This window comes from Myodes glareolus, chromosome 6 (assembly GCF_982192425.1).
Source record: "Myodes glareolus chromosome 6, mMyoGla1.1, whole genome shotgun sequence".
Lineage (NCBI taxonomy): Eukaryota > Metazoa > Chordata > Mammalia > Rodentia > Cricetidae > Myodes > Myodes glareolus.
The window spans coordinates 65,925,079-65,948,825 of record NC_142031.1 but is presented as its reverse complement, the minus strand read 5'-3'; the positions used below and the strand labels follow the sequence as shown (position 1 = coordinate 65,948,825).

General features: G+C 42.7%; 1 protein-coding gene across 3 annotated transcripts in view; it reads right to left on the bottom strand.

The window, feature by feature from the left end:
- Ldah (lipid droplet associated hydrolase) overlaps positions 1–17,257 on the bottom strand; it is a 79,622-nt gene extending 62,365 nt beyond the window's left edge. Inside the window, exons 1-3 of one of the 3 annotated variants that reach the window (XM_087907253.1) lie at positions 17,152–17,257; positions 7,077–7,232; positions 153–296 (exon numbers count right to left, since the gene is read on the bottom strand). In XM_087907253.1, coding sequence (XP_087763379.1) covers positions 153–296; positions 7,077–7,230 — 298 coding nt within the window. In that variant the 5' untranslated portion in view covers positions 7,231–7,232; positions 17,152–17,257. Of the gene's footprint in view, positions 1–152; positions 297–7,076; positions 7,233–16,990 lie in introns of all 3 variants that reach the window. The other 2 variants (XM_087907254.1, XM_087907255.1) reach the window with 2 other exon arrangements.
- Positions 17,258–23,747: the final 6,490 nt, after the last annotated feature.

Sequence of the window (23,747 nt, the reverse complement as noted above, 5' to 3'; positions counted from 1 at the left end):
ACAAACTAGCTCTAAAATTATAAAAATGTGGCATCTGGGGTCTAAGACCACAAGCAGAGGTGAATTCACTTGTGAACCGTGAATGCTGATAGGCTTTCTAGAAACATGGATACCATTCACTGTCAGTCAAGAAGGTGTTAAGAAGGACATACCCTCTGATGCTGTGAGAATCTTCTTATCTTTGGGAGTCAAGGCAAACCCAGCATGAGAGATGATCCACACCGGGAAGCGGCCTTTCGTCAGAGAGTACAAGCTCTTTGCAAATGGCAGGTAAAAGGGGGAAAAGCCTGGGTTACCTAAGGAAACATAAGATTGTGGATTAGAAAGGTGGCAGACCCATGTGAGGTGATGTTAGGCCTGAAAGAGGGGGCTCCGGGCTTTCTCACACCATTCTCTACAAATCCAGTAACATTCACACTTACACTTAGTTATCATAAGAAAGATCTTCACAAACCAAAGCATAGAAGTATCTTTTTAAATCTCCCTTACATGGCTCCCCACTGTTACCAGAATAAAGCCCCAAACCACTAATACTGTCTCTGTGGAATTTCAAGATCTGACCACCTCAGTTATTCTGAACAAAAACTAAAATTAAAACAAACAACAATAAGAACAACAAGAAAAAAAAAAACAGGCCAGTCAAATCAATGTTAGAATCTTACAAAACTTTAAATGTTATCTTTCCATTTCAAATATTTGGAGTGCATGTGTGTGTGTTGTATTGTGTGTTTGTGTGTAATGGACCACAGAAGGACATACACTACACATGATTTTTCTTGTGTATATACAGAAGGGATTTTTGACATGGATTTGGCATAGAGGAACAGAATAATCACTATGATATATCTGCAGGGTGAAGTCAATGAACTAGGGGGCTTTAGCCTGCAATCATCATCTGTATAAATTCTTCACTGTTTGTAGCACTTTCCACAGATATCCACTTTTACCTACCACCTATTTCTCCAATTCACTTATCTATTTCCTCATGCTATAAGGTGTTCTCTACTTTAGCTGAACATGGTCTGTGGCAATAGTGTATAAACCACGATTGCCATCCACACCAAGGGTCCACATCTTACAGATCCCTAGACAGCACAGCAAAGTGGAAGAGAATTAGGCTGTCTGGGCTGTTAACTCTGGCTTTCCCTATGAACTGTGAGCTTTGCCAAGTTATTTATTCTCTCTGTGGTTTGACTTTTCATCTATGAAATGGGATAAAGTACAAATGTACATGATGCTAAGTGAATTTATAGACATATGACATATTTCAATACTGCTTGAAACACAGTAATAGGTATAAAGATGCTAACTATTCCACGTGCACAGCCTTGTCTGCCTATCATGGTACTCTGTAATGGTTTCATCATCCATATTGATACCTTGCTTCTGTAGCATTCTGACCAAGCCTTTAAGTTCTAAGCCATCTTATGGTGGTGCTGACAATTTGCCAACTAACATGAAAACTTTCTCAAGGCAGTGATGTGTTCTTTGGTCAGCTTTCTGGCTACTGTGCAGTTGAAGAAGAAGGAATGGAGAGGGGGGATATCAACAGAAGTTAGATACCCATTGTGTATGCGAATGGCACTTCTTCACCTTTATCAATGTAAATATGCAGAATAGGAACGCTGTTTAGCAGTAAATACAAAACAGCACACTCAACTTCTTTTCTTCTAATAGCCAGTTACATGAAAACATTAATTACGTAATGTACTTACCCCCTTGCATTGATCTGAAGTGTCTTCAGATCCAACACTAAATTTCTAATTTATTTAAACCTGTTCTTCTTTGCTAAACCATCCTATCTTACACCCTTCTGCACACACACACACACACACACACACACACACACACACACAGAGGCAGGTGTACATGTTCATGGTTTAATAATGTTCATGGACAAATCCTTTCTCTTTAAGCTTTCTAGGGGCTCAAAGTAGTTGAGTCCATTTTGAAAAATCTTCTTGGGCTTCTGAGTGAAATTATACTTAATTTACATATTATTCTAGAAAGACCTGAGATTTCACTGAGTATAGCTGTGATGCTTTGAACAAAAATGGCCTCCAAAGAGAGGGACACTATTAGGTGTGGCTTTGTTGGAGTAGCTGTGGCCCTGTAGGAGGAAGTGTGTCACTGTGGGTGTAGACCTTGAGGTCTCTTTTGCTCAAGCTATGTTCAGTGTAACAGACAGATCACTTCCTGTTGCCTGTGGATCAAGGTGTAGAACTTTCAGCTCCTTCTCCAGCACCATGTCTGCCTGCATCCTGCCATGTCCTGCCATGATAATGGACTGAACCTGAAATGTGAGCTGGCCCCAGTTACATGTTTCCCTTTATAAGAGTTGCAGTGTTCGTGGAGTCTCTTCACAGCAGTAGAAACCCTGACTGGACCAATAGCCTTTCTTCAGGGAGTGTTTTCTGTCCCACAGTCACACTTTACAACAACTAATCAACATATGGCTGGAAGCATCACTAGGTAACCCTCAGAACACCTTAAATTCTTAAGTCAGCGTTTTACATATCCTAACTCAGTCTTTGATGAAACAATAAGAACAAACAGGTTATGTAACTTTTGGCACAAGTAAGAGAGTCATTTGGGAAGAAGGAATCACAATTGAGAAAGGGCTCCCACCAGACTGGCCTGAGGGCAAACCTGCAGTGCATTTTCTTGGCTGCTGGGGATTGATGTGGGAGGGACCAGCTCACTGAAGGTGATGCTACCCCTGGGTTGGTGGTTCTGAATGCTATAAGAAAGTGGTCTGCTCAAGCCAAGGGGGTCCAGCAAGTAAGCAGCACTCGTCCACGGCCTCTGCATCAGTTCCTGCCTTGAGTTCCCACCCAGCTTCCCTGGATGATGAAAGGTAAAGCTGTCAGATGAAATAAACCCTTTCCTCCTCAACTTGTTTCTGGCCTTGGTGCTTCATCACAGCAACAGAAACTAAGACCTTCTGTGGACCTGATTACAGTTGGTCTTACAAAACACCTACAATGCAGGCGGAATTCCCATTAGAGGAAAGTGAACAAAGAGCCATTTACACAAAATTTGGCACTTAGTAGGCACTTAGTAAATGGTAGCTGTTATAATTATTATTACAATTAAAGCTAAAAAACATTAAAGATCATAACTACACATTTTAGGTACAACAAATTCAATGACAGGGTATATAAAAACATTCGAGAACAAGGTAACTATAGAACGGCCTTTTCTGCTTGTCTCAGGGTGTAAGTTTGAGTTCTTCCTCTTATTTACAATATGATCTTAATTAATTCTCCTTGCTTTAATACAGTATTTTATGACCACCAAGTAGAATGCCAACTACAGCAAGCTCAATCTCTGTCAGTATTATAGCCTCCACTACATATTACTGTAACTATTACATTTGTATTGGGCAGTCACTGTTTGGAAGTCACTGTGTCATACACAGGCATGCAAGGAGCTCCATGGAGATTATACAGAAGAGAGAATAAAGACATAATCAAATGGGTGACCTGATTCACACATGTGATAATTCGTACAAACAAAACAAATAGGATCTTGTGAAAGAGATCAGTATGACTTAAAAAAACAAACAACAAATCCAAGGTCTGAGGAAGTGAATTTTTTAGCTGCGGTCCAAAGGGTAAAATGAAAGCCACGAAGAAATAAAGAGCTTAGTTATTAAAGAAACAGAAGTAGTCCCTCCACCCTTGGCTCTTCTTGTTATATCCAATAGCATCACAACTAAGGAAGATGGCTAAGAAGCCTTTACACAGAAGGGAGGATGAGGAGAAATAAACTAGTCAGGATCTGAGGACCACGATTGGAAATTTGCCCTTTAGTCTATCAACACAGGATTAAGAGGGTTTAGGCATGATCAGATTCCAATCATTTCTTTTCAACAGTAAAAGAATAATTAGAAAACATTAGATTTTTGATAATTAAGACAAAATAGACCACTTCCTATAAAGATGGAAAGTATCTCAACTTATTCAAAAAGAATTAGGTAATTTCAATAGACCTACTATGAACCAAAGAATGTCAAGCTTAAAGACTGAAGAGCTCGCAAACAAATCCAGACCTACATGGCTTTACTGGTAAATTCTGCCAAACATTTAAGGGAAGAAATACTATCAGTTTATAAGTATTCTTCAAGAAAATATGCAAGGAAGAAATAATTATCAGCCCATTCCGTGAGGTCTATATCACCATCATACCAAAGCCAGATGCAACTTCTAGAAAAACAAAACTACAGGTCAGTATCACGGGGAACAGAGGTGAAAAATTATACACTAAAGGCCAGCAAACTGAACCCATCAAAAGTTTAAAAACAAAATCTACATTGTGACTAAGTAGAGTTGATCAAAGGATGACACCATTGATTTAACATTTAAAAATCAATTTTATCTGTCATACTTATAAACTGAAAGATTCACACATTCATCTTAATAGATACAGAAAAAGTGGAACTTGGAATGTACTTAGTAATAGAGCTATATTTTTAAACACAACACACATGAAATACTGAATCACAATTCCTAGATTCTGTACACAGTCTTTGCACCCAGTGAAGCTAGTCTCTGCCCATTACTGTCTGTTTCTCAATGTATTTAATCTTTCTCCCTTTTGAGACAGGGGCTCTCACACTCTAGCACATCTTGGCTACTTACTATGTAGCCTGGGCTGTCCTCAAATCAAAGCCCCCCCCAAAAAATAAATAAATGCAGGGTGCTGAAAGTGGCATGATGGGGAAAACACAAAACTCTGGATGCCTCCACCCATAAGTGTGCACCCTAACTTTCCTGACAGTTTACATAGATGAGGCCCCAAACAAAGGTACGGGAATTCTACCAGCCTAGGCCTCTGAGGGAATCTGAGGAAAACAGTGAAGGCCACAGAGGAACAGAGCAAACATAAAGGACACATCTGAAAATCCCAAAGTGCTACAAGAGATCACAGGATGAGGAATGTGTCGTACTTCCCGGTATCCTCAGTGCCTCCGCTAACTGCTCCCTCTACCTCCTCACCACACAGCAAACATGGCTTCCCTCACTCACTGTTGTTTAACACTTCACACACCTCAAGGGCAGCAAGCACTTTTCAGCAGCACACCCAGAAATGAATCCCACTAGGTGGGGGAGTTCCAGGGCTGCCTCCCCTATCAACTATTTCACGTTACTTTAGACTTACTCTGCCCACTCCAACCCATCAGCTTTTTGGTCACTCACACATTACCTGGTCCTTAAGTGGCAGTTCTCTTGTTGCGCACACGAAGAGATTTCAAAACCCAGATGAACTGAGTCACCACCTCTGCCCCATAATTTAGCACAGTTATCAAACCCAAAGGACTTATCTGCACCAAGTTTAAGCAACAAGTTCCTATAATGTGGCCTGGTGTACATAATGAGGCCCTGGAGGACCTTTGGAGAATGACTGTGCCACCCCCACATGTTCTGGATCAGAAGTCGGTGATGGGACAAAGGAACACTGTGACTCAGGCCTTATCTCTTAATCCGACACGGACTGTAAGAACAAGCTCAGGCCCTTTCACCAGCCAGAAACAGCTAACAGAAAGAGCACCCCAATTCTGAGGACCCTTCTCCAGATGAATCTTGGGCGCTTTTACCCCTTACTTACAATATGCCTGCTATTCTATTCTAGCACGAAGCTGCTCAAGAACCCAACACCTACCTCTCTTTTGGAAGACAAGGCCTTTCATTGGGCAGACTGCTATTCCACCTATCGTCCTCAAGGGGTCGCCCCACCCTCCATGAGCACCGCTCTCAGAAACCGAGTTTGACCCTAACAGAACACAGACATGGGGGTGGGGCAGGGACTACTACACTTTCCCTTAAATCCTTTCACATTTGATCATTTTAGTTGTCAAACTTCCCCCTCCCTCCCTCCCTCCCTCCCTCCTTTCCTTTCTCCCTCTCTCCCTCCTTCCCTTCCTTCCAGCTGCAGGACAACACCTCCAGTCCAGGATGACTAGTCTAGTTCATTTTTCAAGGAGAACGTTAAATCCTGGAAGATTGCAAGCTTGTTTCCAGAAAAGGTTAAGCCAAAAAGATAGCAGCTCAGAAATAGCACAGCTGGGCACGGAAGTCCCGTACTGAGGCGAGGTAAGAGCGGTAGAGCTGAGCACGGACACCTCAACTCCTTTCCTCCGTTCCGCTCTGAACATTAGCAGACAGGCTCTCACACGTCACACAGAAACATGGAAGAAGATTCCTTCCCAGAAAACAGAATAATTGAAGGAAGAGCTACAGATCCTGAAAACCAGAGACTCAAAATGAAACGCTGAGTTATACTCAATACTCCACAGTGAGACTTGCTCAGGGAGACAAACGTTCTTATTAGCCCGGGTCTGTTGTAATTTAAGCACAGGTTGTCATGGATCTTGGGGTCCCTAGTCTAGGAAAATTCCAGTAGCTGACCAACTCTGGGCATGTGGAGAAACCCCACCTCTGTATGTAATGACCATCTAAGGAAAGAAGGAGCAACAAATGTCTTCCAGCCTGAGGGATCCACCACACAGTGACAACGCATGGCATGCAGAGCTGTTTTTATAATCCTAAAGGAAAAGATTACTTTGGCCAGTTTGAATATCTCCATCTAACCTAATAAATGCAGAAATAAAGACAAAGACACACCGACAGGGAGTCTGCCACATGTGCCAGGCAGAGCACAATTTCAAAGTTTATTATTTGCAACCAACTAGCTATCTCTGGCAGTGACAGAGAAAAGTCACAAAGGGCGAGGAAGAAAATCACAGAGTATAAATTCCACGTTAAATAGATAATCATTTAAAGGAGGGAGAAAGTTGTTAAAAAAAAAACTTAAACTTTGATAAAGATACAAAAATAAAAACGTTTATAAGGGAAATTACAAAGTTGTGCATGTGGTACCTTCTCCATAATAAGACAAGGCATCTCCATATAATAGGTAATATGGAAAACACCAATGTAAAGAAAAAACCGCACGCCCAGAGCAGTAACCATGGTTGTTATCAGGAGTAATTTAATTTCCCTCTGCTTCTCCACAGTTTACCAGCAGCAGCTCTGCAGGCAGAGGCTCTGAGCATCTGTAACGTTTACACTTACCTGGAATAACGAAGACAAGCAGTTTGGGCCTGGTGACACTCGGTTCATCAAAGAGGTTCGTCCAGGGCCCACATTTTATAATCTGGGTTTCATCTCCACCGCAGAAAAAGAATTCCTCGTGCACAGGGATTTCTTCCTGAACGTCTGAGTCCATCGCTAAATAAAAGGATGAGGGGCAGGTATGAGAAATAAAATAGAGACCAAGCAAAAGGCCGGAGAGGTGTGCACAGCTGTGGTCTCAGCCCTCAGGAAGCGGACGTGGGAGTTCAAGGTTAGCCTCTTTAGCTACAGAGAACTGGATGCTAGTGTGGAGACCCTGTCTCAACCTTCCCCTCCTCTCTCCCCATCCCCCACAAAAGGCAGGAAAATATAAAACCTTGAACCAAAGACAAAATTGAAGAATTAAAAGGGGTCATTTAAAAAAACACTCAGAAAAGAATGCCGCAGGGCACCTCCCAGGTGCAAGACTATTCAGCTATCTGCATCGATTCAAACCAACCACAAGGGTTTCCTGAGAAACACCAGTCACAGGTCAAGAATGAAAAAGAGGTCAGAATGGGCCTGAGTCAAAGACAGATTAGCATTTTCCCCTGTGGCTGTCTCCAGTTGGAAGCCACAGTGCCCTTGGATGACTTCCCTGCCCTAGGCTGGCCTCTCTGGTAGCTCAGTGCCTCACCTGAGATGGCCCTCAACCTTTACCTGGCAATGGCTGGGGAAAGCTCAGCTCTCCCAGGATGGGACACTGAGTTCCTTATGCTCATTCTAGTCACCCTCTTCTGTCCAAATTCTGCAGTAGTCTTGTGTAAGGGAAGCACCGCATCACTGGATTATGAAAGAGGTGGGCAGGGAATCCCAGGGCATGGGGCGGCAAGCATGCATGATTCTCTGTATCACGTTATACACACAAACTGGTGACTCTGAAATCTTTAAGTAATCCCCCATCTCTGTTTCTGCCCTCCCTGTCTGTGGGTACCAGGTCTCAACACTTCAAGACTCTGTCCTAGCCTTCAGGACAGCCTGCCCCCCCCCCCACCCCGCCGTGCTATCCGGTCCTTTCCTCGGTGCCCACTGCTTTTCTGCAGTCACTCTGCTCATGCTTTCTCCCCAGTCACTTCTGGACGCCTTCCTGCTGCTGTCAATGACCCATTTGCTGCCTCCCACCAGGAATTCCAGCCCCTCTCTCATGGCTGCACTCTCTGCTCTGACCCTGGGCTCTGAAATGCTTTTCTTCTGTCAGGGGAGGCCGTGATGAGTTCGTGGTGGAAGTGGTTGGAGAGTGGCAGCTGGAAGCCTCCCCTGCAGGCTCTCCCTGGTGGACACGTCTTCCCCTGTGTGCTGTTCAGGCTGTGAAATCCCCCAGTGGAGGCTGCTTTCCAACTGGAGGGGGTTTTGTCACCAAAAGATGCAGAGCAATAACTGGAACTGTTTTTCACTGGTAGAACTGAGAACTCCTGGCATAGAGTGACTAAGGGCCAAGAATGCTGTTAAAAATCGAGTCCTCACAATAAAGCATGCAGTCCAAAGGTCACGGATACCCAGAATGGAGGAAACTGCTCTAGTGCTGGGTGTCTCCAGAGGGTCACTTACACCAGCAGTGGGCTAGCCACTGTGCTTTCTTTAGGTCTCCTGGCAGGGCACCAGCAGCACTGCGGCAATACCCCAAGTGTCTGCTCCATGGTCCGCCTCTGGACGGCCAGCTGCTTGGCCTTTGTTCTCCATGCTGGCCCGGAACTGTGGGTCTCAAGCTGTGCACAGGCACTCTGGACACACCTGATGTGGGCGCTGGGATTTGAACCTAAATCCTCAGGCTTGCAGAGGAATCATGCTCATTTCCCCTGCCCACAGTCTTTTTCTTAAGTGGACACTGGTTAGGTAGCCAGCTAAGTTTTAGACTTAGTGCAAGTAAAGAGTCCAAGACTAAGAATATAGAAATGTAGGTTCCAGAAATAGGAATGCAGAAATAAAGAAATATAAAGTTGTAAGCCTAGGAGAATGAGAGTAGACTGTTGGCAGCTTTAGGTTTAACTATTAACAGTGGGTTACTTTGCCTTACAACCCATAGCTCTGTCTGCAAGACTGAAGCAGCCCTCTGCAAACTGAGGGTCAGCTTTTAGATGACCCCCACACACACCCAGGTCACTCATGACCAGCAGCTGATGAGAGCTGAGTTAACCTTTAAATGATGGGATGTACCTAACTTTTTGGTTGTGCACTGTCCCATACACTTGCCCGCTACGCAAAACTGGCTGCATCGGGAGTGTAGAGCTTTGGTAAACACCATCAGGAAGTGCCAAAAGGAAACAATGGGCTAAATACAAACACTAGTTTAACTGAAAAATCCTGTTAATGAGAAAAAATGTAATTTGTATCTGACTTTTATCGCAAGACTGTAAAAATTCTTGCCTGCTTCTTCCTATAAAAAAAAAAAAAAAAGGGAGTTTGGAAACAGCCCATGGCCACAGCTCTGGCCTCTCTGACTGCGGTCACAGTTATAGCTAACTGATAAGCTTTGTGCCCTATGAAGAATTTTTTTTCTTTTTCTAAAATAAAGATTCCTTTTGGTTTAATAGACTTTGGTGGTCTGTACCCCATCTTTGTTTGATGCGAGGACCCAACACAAGTACTCAATGTCTTTCCCCAGACAGGTCATCGTAATTAAGGCAAAGGCAATGCTGGTTAGGATGCAGTGTAACTGGAAATCCCACACATCTGGAAAACTATCTGACAGCATGGCTCAACATCTACAAAAGGCACCACTTTGCCTCATTTTGAGGAATTAATTCTATACAAAAAATAAAATCACAAAAATATTTCTGTAAGACTGAAGCAAGCAAGGAGTGCTGCTTAATAACATCAAAGGGCTGAAGAAGCTAAGTGGCCATGAATGGGGCTAAGCACAGCATGACAAAGCGATGTGAGAGAGTTAACTACTTAACGACTCAGCATTCGGGAGGGATAAATTATAGTTCTGAGCACATGTGCCCCATTGAGACAGCTCTGTAAATTCCCTTTAACTTTCCTTTTCTCTCTAAAATTTCTGATTTCATTTCTCCAGTCTTAGGATCTGTCCCCTCATCCCCCTTGTCTATGTCCACACTCCTTTTGCTGTCATTATTATGAATTTAGGTGGGATGGAGAAATAAACACAGTTTTTTGTTTGTTTGTTTGGTTTTTGTTTTGTTTTGTTTTGTTTTGTTTTGTTTTGTTTTGTTTTGTTTTTTAAGACAGGGTTTCTCTGCAGCTTTGGAGCCTGTCCTGAAACTAGGTCTTGTAGACCTCAAACTCACAGAGATCTGCCTGCCTCTGCCTCCCGAGTGCTGAAATTAAAGATGTGTGCCACCACCACCCGGCCTTAACCAACTTTTCTTAAGCAAGAATAATTAGAAAAAATTAAAAACTTTAAGTTGAGGGAACCACTCCTGATACAAAATATGTTAACTAAATAAATTTCACTCACCTTTATGTACAGGCCTATTTTAATCACTAGTAAATGCCACTGCAGCCTCTGTAATGATCTGTCCTGTCTCTTTAAGAGACAAACAACGCCCACTCCCTCCCCTGTCTGCTGAGGCAGGCAAATCTTCCTTCCTTCTTGCAGCCTGAGTCTCTTCCTTTTCCTTCCCCCTCTTGAAGAGGCAGTTTCTGCCTCTCCCGTCTCTCCCTTCTGTCTCTCCGCACTGTTCTCTCTCTCTCTCTCTCTCTCTCTCTCTCTCCCTCTCCCTCCCTCCTCCCCTCCCTCCCTCTCCTTCTCTGCTCTACCCTCTTCTCCTCTTCCCTTCCATAACCTACTAAATAAGTGTCCAACCTCACTCTGCAAGGCTTGCCTATCCATCTGTCTCTTGCATGTGGCTCGACGCCAGAGACCAGCCACCTTTGGAGACCTGCTGCATGGTCTCAAGTGCCGTCCCTGCCTGGAACTGGCTGCTCTCAGGATCCGCTGCCCCCTGCCTGCCACCACATGGCCCACTGCCTGTCACCGCTTGGGGACCTGCAGCATTTCTGCCACTGCAGCCATTTGAGGATCTCTGCAGCATTTTTAGTTAATTCATTACAGCCTCCTCTCCAGAAATATCATAACACAGTAGGTGTACTTGTGAAGGTTTTCTGACATTTACAATGCATCAGAAACAAAATCGATGGCGGCTAGTACAAAATGTTAAATTAGGGCACAGACTGCAAAGCCAGTGACCACACTTAACCAGAGGGAAATTCTGCCATTAAACACACTCCTGACTAATTATAATTAATTCCAAGTAATGATACTCTGGGAGTTTGATTAACATCAAGATTTCTGAGAGTTCAAGCAGACGTGAAACTCAAACACAGTCTATGAAAACTGGGAAACAAAATCCACAACTGCAGTTCTAAAACACTTCAAACACAATAACTGGACTGAGAAGTGTGGAGTGCTCACTGGTGTTGCCAAGGCAGCCTTCCCTTCCCATCCCCTCCCTTCCCTTCCCTTGTACATCTGAGTCTCAGCAAGCAGTGGAGAAGGAAGGAAAGAAAATCTTACCTAAGAGCCCGAAGTAATTCAGTTCTGCAAGGACAGATTAACAAAACACTATGTTATGACAATTATAGGTTGCTGAAGGGTGACAGTTCCACCCTCAGCCTCGGCTTCAGTCTATGAGCAGGCCTGGATTAAGTCAATTTGATAAGCACCAAGTGTCAGGATGGATGACAACCAAGTGTGACTATGACTTGTGCAATTTATGAAAACCTGTTTTTCTAAATACAGGTGCTTTATCTGTATTAATAATTTTTGAATTTTATGTTGCAACACAGCTTTCCAATTTAATCTCATACAAACCTAGGGAATATGTAAAAGAGAGAACCAGCATTTGACCAGCATAAATCTTAGAAGTTCAAACCTACAATATTCTCATAAATTTATTGTAATACTTAGAATGCAACTATATAAACTATATTGTATGAAGCCAATGGGAACAATAAAACTAAACTTATGAACAAAAACATTCAAAGTAGAGTTGTACGTGTACCTTACTAGGCTGAAGCATCCAAATGCCTGCCGCTTATTTTTTCTATCCAGAATTCCTACCGTCATGTAGGAACTGGTGATGATAACTTTTAAAAAGCTTGAGCTAAAATGACCCAAGAGTTTTTAATCACATTAAGCATCAAAAAGACATAGCAGGTGGGTTTTTCAGATTTCCCCCTTTTCTTCCGGTACATGTGTGTCCTCACCTGTTTGCATATGTATGGAGGGCAGAGGTCAACTTAGGGTATGTTTGTCTATGCTCGCAGGGACCTTAATTTCTTCAGACAGGGTCTCTCTGCGCTGACTGGCTGGCCAGTAAGCTTCCAGGACCCTTATGTCCCCTCCCGCTCTCCCTGTGCCGGGGTCACAACAGAGCTCTTCAGTGAGCACTCGGGGTCCAAACTCAGGTCCTTCAGCATGCACAGCGCGCACTTTACCCAGGGAGCAGCCGCCCAGTCTGCAAGAGTTCCATTACTCTGTCTGCTAAGAACCTGTGTCACTTACCACACACATGGGAGTCTAAGAAGCTCCTAAAGCGTCCCCAGAAGCCTGTCTTCCCGTGAATCACTGCCGTCTCACCATGAGACACAGCAGAACACACACTCGCGCATGTCTGATTCTTGAATGGAAATTAATTCGTGTGGTTCCTGGGTACCAGCGTTTAAGCTACTTGTGAACTATTTGGCGACTGGAATGCACAGATTGGCTTTTGAAAGGTTTGTGGCAGACACAGCAAGCTTGTAATTCATATGGAAAGACGATGTGAGAAGGAAATATGAAAACAGCAGAAGCTCTAGTCCAAATACTAACAAGCTGGTTACCCGTATATGTTAAACCACAGAGGTGAGACTGGCAGTTGGCTTTGCTTGGAGGTCTTTTTTTTTTTTTTTTTGAGTGGGGCTGGGGATTGAACCCAGGGCCTTGCACACATGCTAGACAAGTGTTCTACTACTTAATATTCCCAGTCATTCGAGGTTTGCTTTTAAGTTGAAAATGTAGTGAATCTGATTTTGCAATAGCAGATCAGTTGCTTCCAAAAAATCTTCCACTGGTGACAACTGGAGAAGCCAATGAAAAGCTTTTTCTGCCTGTTATAAAAAATACCAGTAACACTAAAAGAATGGTCCAAGAATGTATAAAAAATTTGCTTAACAGGAAAAACAAAACGTGATATATGAATGATAAAAAGGCAGAGAATAAATTTTAAAAATATAACATCAAAAATACGGAATACAGAGCCTGTCGGCAGCACTCTGCTCTCTCTGTTTCCCCAGACCCAATCCCTCAGGGTTGGCTCATCTCCAGCGCTGCAGCAGACACCAGCTGCAGCCTCCCTTTCCCCTGCCCACATCTCCTGTGGATTCCCCAGACCAATCTCTCCTGGCTTCCCTTCCTGACTCATTGCTATATCCCAGCCCCCAGCTCAAGCAGATGATCCCTGTTCAACTTCAGGCCACAGCTTTGAGAAACCTGCCCACAGACTGTGATGGCTGTGTGTTGCACATTTTCCTGGCCTGCTTGGCTGATAGTCATGGGGAATGACTCCTGGTTTTCAGGCTGGGATGAAGCAAGGACTTGAGGGAAGGGGTTGGAAGGGATGGTCCCTGGGATACGCAGGAGACATGGGCAGCTGCAACAGGAAGGGAACCCTCAGCTGGTGATCTCTTGCAGAGCTAGGGAGGAGACTGAGAATTGGGTCTCTGGAAACAGAATAGTGGAGACGGTCTGTGGAAATAGAAATAAGAAAAAGATGGTCTTTCAAACAAACAACACGGGCCAACTAGATATCAACATAGAAAATGAATCGACCACAACACAGAGGAAGCCACATATAGCATAAAACAAAGAGAACAATAAAACGTCCAAGAGACTCATGTTTCCATCACAACTTATCTCCTGACCTTTGTACAGTCAAAGGTTACTTAAACCAGTTACAGCACACCATAGCCATAAAGGAAAGGGCTTTAAAATGCATTCTTTAGATAAAAACATGCATTCATCACTAGACACTGGTAGTGAAAGTATAGTCAGAAAACAGAGTAGGAGAGGATGCACGTGCATATGTACAGCTTTCTGGTTGTAAGACCGATGTTAGGATGTTCTCCAGAAACAGGTGTGAATCTTGAATGCTACCTATACCATAATGCATTTGTGTACGTGCATGTATGTGAACAGGTTCAGTGTTCTCCCACTCTGTAATTTTCTTCTCATTCTCTTAATTTCTCTGTATACAATCTATCTAAAGATATAACCACCTTTTTGTGGGGCTAGGGATTGAACCTAGGACCTTGCATATATTAGGTAATTGCTCTATCACGGAGCTACAACATCAGTTCATACTTTTTACATTATGTGTATAGTATCTATACATACAAAATAGACTTCAACAAGCACATGTCCAGAATATGCAAAGAACATCTACAAATCAGTAAAAAAAGACACAACCCAATTAAAATACAGGTAAAATGTCAGAAAAGCACATTTTAAAAGCGAATGGCCCCAAACAGATGGCTAATAACCATAAGGGCTTTCTAGAAGAAAATATGGAAACTATCATCTGGGTGTGTTGGTGCACGTCCAGAATCCCAGAATGTGGGGGGCTAAGGCAAGAATGTTGTGAGTTTGAGACCAGTCAGGGCTATATGATATAAAATTGTCAAAAAAAACAAACAAACCCTACAAAACAAAAACCCAGATGTTGAGGCTAAGGCCTATTTTCCTAGCACTAGAAGGTAGAGGTAAGATCAGGTTCAAGGTCAGCCTAGATTAAAGAAGACACCATCTCAAAAAAATACAAAATAAAAAACTCTATAAAGTATAATGCTAATCACAGTGGACAAATTTGCAGAAATACACACACACACACACACACACACACACACACACGTTGAGATCAGGGCTGGACTTCTACAACTCCAGACTATGAAGGACTTGAACACCAGCTTAATGAGTTAGGGGGACCAATAATTCCACACTATATCTTGCAAGGGACCTGAATTGAGAGCTGTGACAATTTAAAAATTAAAAAGTTCCTAAGAATTACAGGGCACCCCACTTGTTCATACAACATGGCACACCATCCTAACACTTAAACCTTTAAACAATGTGTTATATCCTCACAGATTATGTGGATTAGAAATTTTAAAAGGATAGGGTATAGATAGTCTTGGTCAAATCTCAAGTAGGTTAGTTAAGAAAACTCAACAGCTGGCTTTGACGTGTTCACTGGAACAGGGGTCATCAGGAAGTAACCTTATTGATAACTCTACAACGGGTGCTCCAAGACAACAATAGGTTCTTGGTTTAGAAAAGCAGAACACATCATCCCTAGCTAAGCTTTCCAGGTGACCTGTTTTAATGGATTTTTGCAGTGCAGACATGTTGATTTCCAAATACAAGTGTCTCCCGAGGATTAAAGTTCTCTGACCTCTTAGGACCTCACCTCATTCATCAGTCATGGAGCATTAGTTCACAACACACTGATAGGCATTTTGAACCTTTAAGAGACAAACATACCATCTCAGAAAGTGATCTGCCACATTGCCAATTCTTACCAGTCTCTCCGACCTGCTAACATCCCAATTTCTTCCTCAAAGTAGTTTGGGAAAATGTTGACAGCATCAGGAAGGTAATAGTTTTCAAGTAAGAAAGGACTAGATTAAAGTGTTCTTATAAGAAGACTGAGGAAAAATCAGAAAAAATGTAAGAACACACTAAAGTTTGGAAGCTACCCAAAGAATGCTGTATAAGAAACAAGAGCAAGGGACTTAAAAATAATAATTAACTTGTATAGTGGGATCAACTGCAGGGTGAAACCAACAGAAAACTGGATCAGAAGACTTGGATAGAGTCACCGGATTAATGAACCTGAATTAGTGGGAAATAGTCTAAAAACTTAGCAGTAGCCCAGAACTTCTACTACAATGACAACCTAAAATTCATACAAGCAGAGTTCCAGAGGAGACATTGTGGGGCTAAACGAGACACTGAGAGAAAACAGTATCTGGAAGCTCCCCAAATTTGAGAAGGACATAAATCTACAGATGGATTCAAGAAGCTGAGCAAACCTCAAGTTGGAGAAATCTACAGAAATGCAAGGCATGCCAAAGATGCATTTTGAAAAACTAAAAACAAAGAAAAAAGTTTTTCTTAAATCAGTCACAGAGCAACAACACATTATCTGCAATGGTGAAGGTAATTCTCGTGTGGATTTCTTGGGAGAAACCACCCGGGACAGAAACATCTTTCAACTTCACATGGAAAACAAGAAAGTATTCAACAGACACCAAACATTACAGCTTACGGTTTCAAAGTTTGTTTTAACAAATCTTTGTGACTTAAGCCTAGAAATTTTTGTTGTTGTTGTTTTGTTTGTTTTGTTTTTGTCTTTCGAGACAGGGTTTCTCTGTAGCCTTGGAACCTGTCCTAGAACTCGCTCTGTAGTCCAGGTTGGCCTCGAACTCACAAAGATCCGCCTGCCTCTTCCTCCCGAGTGCTAGTTTTAAAGGCTTACGCGCCACCATCACAAGACGAGAGATTTTTCTACTTTCCCGGGTCTGTTTGGTTGCACCACCCACCCCAGCAATAAGGACAAGCTTTTAAAATTAAAAGGGCAAAGAAAGATGGGAGGGTTCAAATGGCAGACTATCCGTTCTCCCACTGTTTAGCATACAGAACAGAGAGCAGATGATCAGTAATAACTTGAAAGGGAAGAGATGAATTAGTGAGTAATGAATGAATTGTCTCAACCTGTATTCTGAGCAGCGAGAGAGTGGGGGAAACCGCCAAAAGTGAGAGTTGGCAACTAAGGCAGGAAGAGATGCGAGGGCAGCCCCAGACGGACTCTGACTCATTTCTAGCGCACTGCCTAACGTGGCACAGGCTCATCCCTTCCCAGGGAGCCGCTGGCGACCTTGTCACAGTTGGGGTGCATGCAGTACCATCTCGTTCTCCACGACCAAATTCAGCGGCTCCGCACCCGGGATGAAGTCGTTATCCCGTCACCGCCTTGAGCGCAGCACTCCCGTCCTTCCTCAGGGAAAACCACCCACCGTGCGGTCTGCAGCACCTCACCTGTTCACCTGCAAGGTGTATCAAGCTATCCACAGATCTGGCAAAGCGGCACCAGAATCGGAAGTCCCGGTCAGTCGTGACGTCACAACACGGCGCCGAGCCCGTCCCGGAAGTTGGCGCCCTTAGAACGCTTTCTGAGCGGGGGATCCCGAGTTCGAGAGCTTTGATGACACCTTAGTAGGAATGTGGTCCCTAGCCAGCGACATAGCTGGGAGCACTTAGAGAGTTTCCTTTATGTTTTCTAAATTTTACCCGTTTTCTGTTCTTTATGGTTATTTATTAGTTTTTCCCCTCCTCTGACGCCCTTTCTTCTGTTCTCCACACCTGCCCCCTTTCCTGTCTTCCATCTCCAGTCCCTTCTTCATGCACACAGGGAAGTTGGCTCTCAGTTAACCTTCGCGTTAGTATTCCGCTTCACATAGTCTGCACTTTGGGATAATGAGACTGTTCAGAGGTGCTTTCAACTTACCACAGACTCCAAGATCGTATCCTCAGCACTTGCTACGTGATACGCGTTCAGTGTATTTACAGTCTTAAAGTTCTGTAGCCGATATGGCATTCTTATGTCCAGACGAAGCCGCATGGAACTTTGAAAAATCACAGTAATTATCACACACGCATGGAAAGGAAGCCTTGTTCTTGTATTCAGTACCTCAGTGATGGTGCCACCTTCCAGCCAGCTGTGGAATGAAAACCGCTAAACTTCATTACCCTTTTTTGTCAGTTCTGTTTTCCATATCCACTAGGTAACATTCAATGAATGTAGAAAAAGCCATTCACTGTGCCGAGTTTTTCATGAACCAATTTTTAAAACCCCACAGCTATTCAGTAAAGCCATTATTAAAAGTGGTCATTAGTGTCTGGAGACATAAACACATAGAATAAGTGATTATGTTACAATGCCAGGATGTGACATGTACAAGGTAGTGTCCCTCAGGAACACAGTTTTATGTGTGTAAATTTCCCACTAGTAACACTGAAAAACTATATTTATATGATGCCACTCAGGTCTATTTACCTACATCTCCAACAGCAGGATACATCTAGATGTCAATACAAAATGGAAGTGGAATCTTAAAAACAGATTAAAAACAGGACGTCAAGGTACACATCTCTCTCCATCTCCTGGCTTCAAATCTCTCTGGGTATCTGTTGCATCCGTCTCTCTTCCACAGGCAGAACGCATTAACACATTAACGTAACATGTCTTACACATGCCTTGTAATGCATTATCTCAGGTGATTAATGTTTCTAGTTTCACTGAACCTGTGCCAGAAATAACTGAAGGTTCTGTCTTTAAAGAGACAACAATCTTTTCTGACCTTATAGATACTCAGGATTATATCTACTCAACCACAGTTTAAAGTGAAATGTGGGGAAATGAAGTAACTTGCTCAAAGTCAGTTGGGAGGGCTAGACTCAGGTTGCTGACAGCAACTTCCCAATTGTTCCTCGTGCCTTCTCTGGGCCTTCTACTCTTGGGATATACATGCTTTCACTAATTAAGTTGTCATATTTTTTCGCCCAATGTCCCATTTGCTGCATAACAGACTATAACTGATGCGCCTTGTTTAAGTAGTTGAGTGGAGTGTTCTCTGAAGCCTGCAGAATTCATTTGGCATGTGTCAGGTAAGCTGTAATTGTGGCGCTATTATATATTGAGTTTGGAAGTAAAATACTCCTCCCTTCACCATAAGGCTCGTGTGTTGAAATTTTGGTTTTTCCATGCAGCAGTGTTCAGTTGTGGAGTATCTGAGAGGTGATTTGACCATTGGTAATGTCACATCTGAATGAGCTGTTAGAAATTGAAGACTGCTTCAGGAAGACAAATCATTGAAGGACTGTGCCTTTGAAGGATATAGCTTCTTTTATCTCTCTGTGCTTCCTGGACAGCTTTGCAGTCTCACACACTCCCCACCATGATGCTGTGACTCACCACTGGTCTCTCAACCTGTAAGCCAATACGTGTGTTTGTTTTCTTTTGTTTGTTTGTTTTGAAGCAGGGTCTCTCTCTGCATAGGGCTAGCTGTCCTAGAACTCACCAGGCACACCAAGCTGTCCCCAAACTCACAGAGATCTGCCTGCCTCTGCCTCTCAAGTGCTGGGATTAAAGGCACACACCACTATGTCTTTATAGCCGAAATAAATATTTCATCCTTTAAATTTATTTTAGGTATTTTGGCACAGTGATGAAAAGTGACTGACATATGTACTTCTTTCTGTTTTGCATGCTTTTTTAACATCAGTTTCCAGTTCCCATTAAAGCAAGAGTTCCATGTAAATCATGCTTTTACAATCTTTAAATAATGTTAAAATCCATGTGCATCATTCACTTGTTTGAAGGTCTGGAGAATTTTGAAATGAAGACTTTTATTTGCATTATCTTTATTAGTACTTTTTAAATTTTAGTTTGAGTAAGAATGACATAATACTTTAGGAGCCTAGAAATTACACTGTAAACAAGTTTTCATGTGCTTCTGCTTCTGGTGAGTGTTAGGCCATTTTGTTTTATTTTGTTTTGCTTTTTAGGCCCTATTTTGAGTGACTCTTCTCTCTGTAATAATAGGGAAAATTCTTAGGGATAAGGTAATAATCTTCATTTATGTTAGTAGGTATATGAAAGTATTCATGAATGTTATGTCTTATACCATGTGTCTTGCTAAAGATGTTTCAGAATATTTCTGGGAAAGTAAATCTATACTTCATCATTTATCACATTGTGTTAGATACTGTTCTGAATGCCAGGAACAAGAGCGAAAGATTCTTGTTCTCTGATGGACAAGCAGGTAAACATGGGATACTGTAAGAAAAATTAGGTGGGATCACTCGAAAAGTGTGGACTCTCGGTCCCGATGACCTAGTGGAGGATGATTCCAGATTCCTTCTCATGCCCATCTCCGTTAGTCTGACCACCTTGTCTCACACAGCCCTCTCCTTGCCCCCCTCTTTTTCTGTCTAGAATCTCTCTGCAGGAGGTTGTGTCCAGTTCCATGTATTTAAATGTTTTCTATAATCAGATAAATCTCAAGTCTACACTGACAACCCAGAACTTCCCCATGAGCTCCAAGCTTGTCATCAATCAGCCCATCAAATGTCTCCACTTGATAGACAAATAGGCATGATTAGTTACTGTCATCTACCCACAACTGTTGGTTTGGAACTCCAATGGTCAGATATGGATGCACATTATTATAAAATAAAGAAAGGACTTAAAAGCAGTTAGAAGCTAAGACAGTTTTTATCGTATCTTGACTTTATTTTTTTATTAATTTATAAAAATTTCCACTTCCTCCCCTCCTCCCAATACTCTCCCACTCCCCCCACTCCCTCTCCAGTCCTAAGAGCAGTCTGCAGGAAGTTCAAGTTCCTCCCCCCTCCCTCCAGGTCTAGGAAGGTGAGCATCCAAACAGACTGGATCCCAAAAAGCCAGTACGTGCAGATGAAACAAGTCCCAGTGCCTTCTGACTGGGAGAAGATCTTCACCAACCCCTCATCAGACAAAGGTCTGATCTCCAAAATATATAAAGAACTCAAGAAACTAGACACTAAAACTCTGATTAACCCAATTAAAAAATGGGGGTACTGAACTGAACAGAGAATTCTCAACAGAAGAATGGCCAAAAGGCACTTGAAGTCATGCTCAACCTCCTTGGCGATCAGGGAAATGCAAATCAAAACAACCTTGAGGTACCATCTTAAACCTGTCAGAATAGCTAAACTCAAAAACACCAATGATAGCCTATGCTGGAGAGGATGTGGAGTGAGGGGAACTCTCATCCATTGTTGGTGGGAATGCAAACTTGTGCAGCTACTGTGGAAATCAGTGTGGCGGTTTCTCAGGAAACTGGGAGTCAACCTCCCTCAGGACCCAGCAATTCCACTCTTGGGAATATACCCAAGAGATGCCCTATCATACTACAAAAGCATTTGTTCAACTATGTTCATAGCAGCACTATTTGTAATAGCCAGAACCTGGAAACAATCTAGGTGCCCCTCAATAGAAGAATGATTAAAGAAGGTGTGGAACATATACACATTAGAGTTTTACTCGGCGGTAAAAAACAATGACATCTTGAATTTTGCATGCAAATGGATGGAAATAGAAAACGCTTTACTGAGTGAGGTAAGCCAGACCCAAAAAGAGGAATATGGTATGTACTCACTCATGAGTGGATTCTAGCCATAATTAAAGGTCTTTGAGCCTATAATTCGTGATCCTAGAGAAGCTAAATAAGAAGGTGAATCTGAAGAAAATCATATAGTTATCCTCCTGGATATTGGAAGTAGACAAGATGGCCAGGCAAACTTGGGTGCACGGGGGGCTGGAGGGGTGGAAGTAAGGGAAGATGGTTAGAGAGAAGGGAGAAGGGGAGTATTGGGGATAGCTTGAGGAAATGGGATGGGGGAGAGGGAGGAAGGATGGATATGGGAGCAGGGAAGTATATATCTCAACTAAGGGAGCCACTTTAGGGTTTACAAGAGACTTGATTCTAGAGAGGTTCCCAGGTCCAAGGAGAGGTCCCCAGATTGTTCCCTGGGCAGCAGAGGAGAGGGTACCTGAACTGGCCTTGGCCCATAACCATACTGATGAATATTTTGCATACCACCATAGAACCTTCATCTGGCGATGGATGAAGATAGAGACAGAGACCCACATTGGAACACTGGACTTAACTCCCTAGGTCCAAATGAGAAACAGAAGGAGGGAGAACGTGAGCAAGGAAATCAGGATCAGAGGGAACCTTCATCCGACGATAGATGGAGATAGAGACAGAGACCCACACTGGAGCACTGGACTGAGCCCCCAAGGTCCAAATGAGGAGCAGAAGGAGGGAGAACATGAACAAGGAAGTCAGGACCGCGAGGGGAGCGTACACCCACTGATACAAGGGTACTGATCTAAGGAGAGCTCACCAAGGCCAGTTGGACTGGGACTGAACGAGCATGTGATCAAACCGGATTCTATTAATGTGGCTGACATGGGGGCCATACGTAAAATGAAAAAAGATAGTTTGTTTTCTTTTAAAAAATAAAATTTAAAAACCAAAAAACCATTGAAAACATGCTTATAAATTTACCTAAAAATATATAAAGGCCATATATATATATATATATATATATATATATATAGAGAGAGAGAGAGAGAGAGAGAGAGAGAGAGAGAGGAGGAGAAGGAGGAGGAGGAAGTAGAGTTACACTTCATGGAATAACTCCAATGCAATAGACCATCTTTGAAGAAAATCTGAGTGCTAGGCATGGATAACATCCTTTGAAGTTGTTGGCCAAGGAGGCTTGTGTCTAAGAGACTCTCCCAAACAATATAGGTATTGCCATTTTCTTTGCCTGCCCTCCAGAACTTGAAGGTAGATCCTATTGCTGAAGACAACACAGACTTTGGACACAGGCCTTCAAGGTATCAAGCTGGAGCTGGTCTGAAAGCACTATTCTCAAGGACTAGCTATTCATAGTGGAAGGTGCTGTATGCTGCCAAGAGAGGAAAATATACATATGTTCTTTTAATCTTTAACAGTTATTCCCAAGATAATGTGCTACTGTCATATCACTGGGGATTGTGGTGGTTTGAAAGAAAATGACTCCCATAGACTCAGGGAGTGGCACTCTCAGGAGATAAGCCCTGCCTACTCCTGCTTTCTTCTTTTCTGCCATTTCTCTGAGGAGGCAGCTTTCTGTCTCTTCTTCTTCTTCTTCTTCTTCTTCTTCTTCTTCTTCTTCTTCTTCTTCTTCTTCTTCTTCTTCTTCTTCTCCTCCTCCTTCTTCTTCTTCTTCTCCTTCTTCCTCTTTCCCTCTATCTACATCTCTCCGTTTCTCTCTGTTTCTCCCGTTCTCTCTTCCCTTCCCCGTTTCCTTTATCTCTGTAAACTCTGCACTCCATCTGCATGGCGGATTTGTCTCCAGCCCACAGCCCTCACCCGCCATGGGATCACACTGTAATCTTAACAGCAATAAAATAGTTTTTAAACATTTTCCACGTAATCCACCACATACAATCTCACGGCAACTCCAAACGTTTTGTCTTAATCCGTGCTGTGTCCCCTGGTGCTTTTCAATGAGCCCACACCGTAAAGAAGGGACTGGGAATGCTAGAGGAGGATAAGAAAAATATGGACATTGTAGTTCAGATATCTGTATAAACTCAAAACAAACAAGTCAGCATTAGCTATATATGGACACCACTTTACAGTTCAGAGTGTTCCCATTTTATTGAAGTCCTCAGAAGCTCATTGCACCATTCAATGAGATTTCCGTGGGCTAATAATACTATTTCCGGACTTTTACAAATCATTCCTTTTAATTTTTTAATTGAGACTTCATATTCTCCAATAAAATAAAGATCAGGATTTTCATAGATCCAAATACTTTTCCATGCAATTCATCTTATCCAACTGTGGGAAACACAATGATGGTTTTCTGGAGATTCTAATGTTCTAACCTTGGGAATTGCTCTGTGCTACATTTCATGGTTAAAGAGACATTGCCAATGTGCCGAAGATTGTGATATGGAGAAATTATCTTTGTTCCTTCAGATTGGTCCAAAGAAATTACAAAGATTGAAGAGGGAGGAGGGGGGTCAAAGT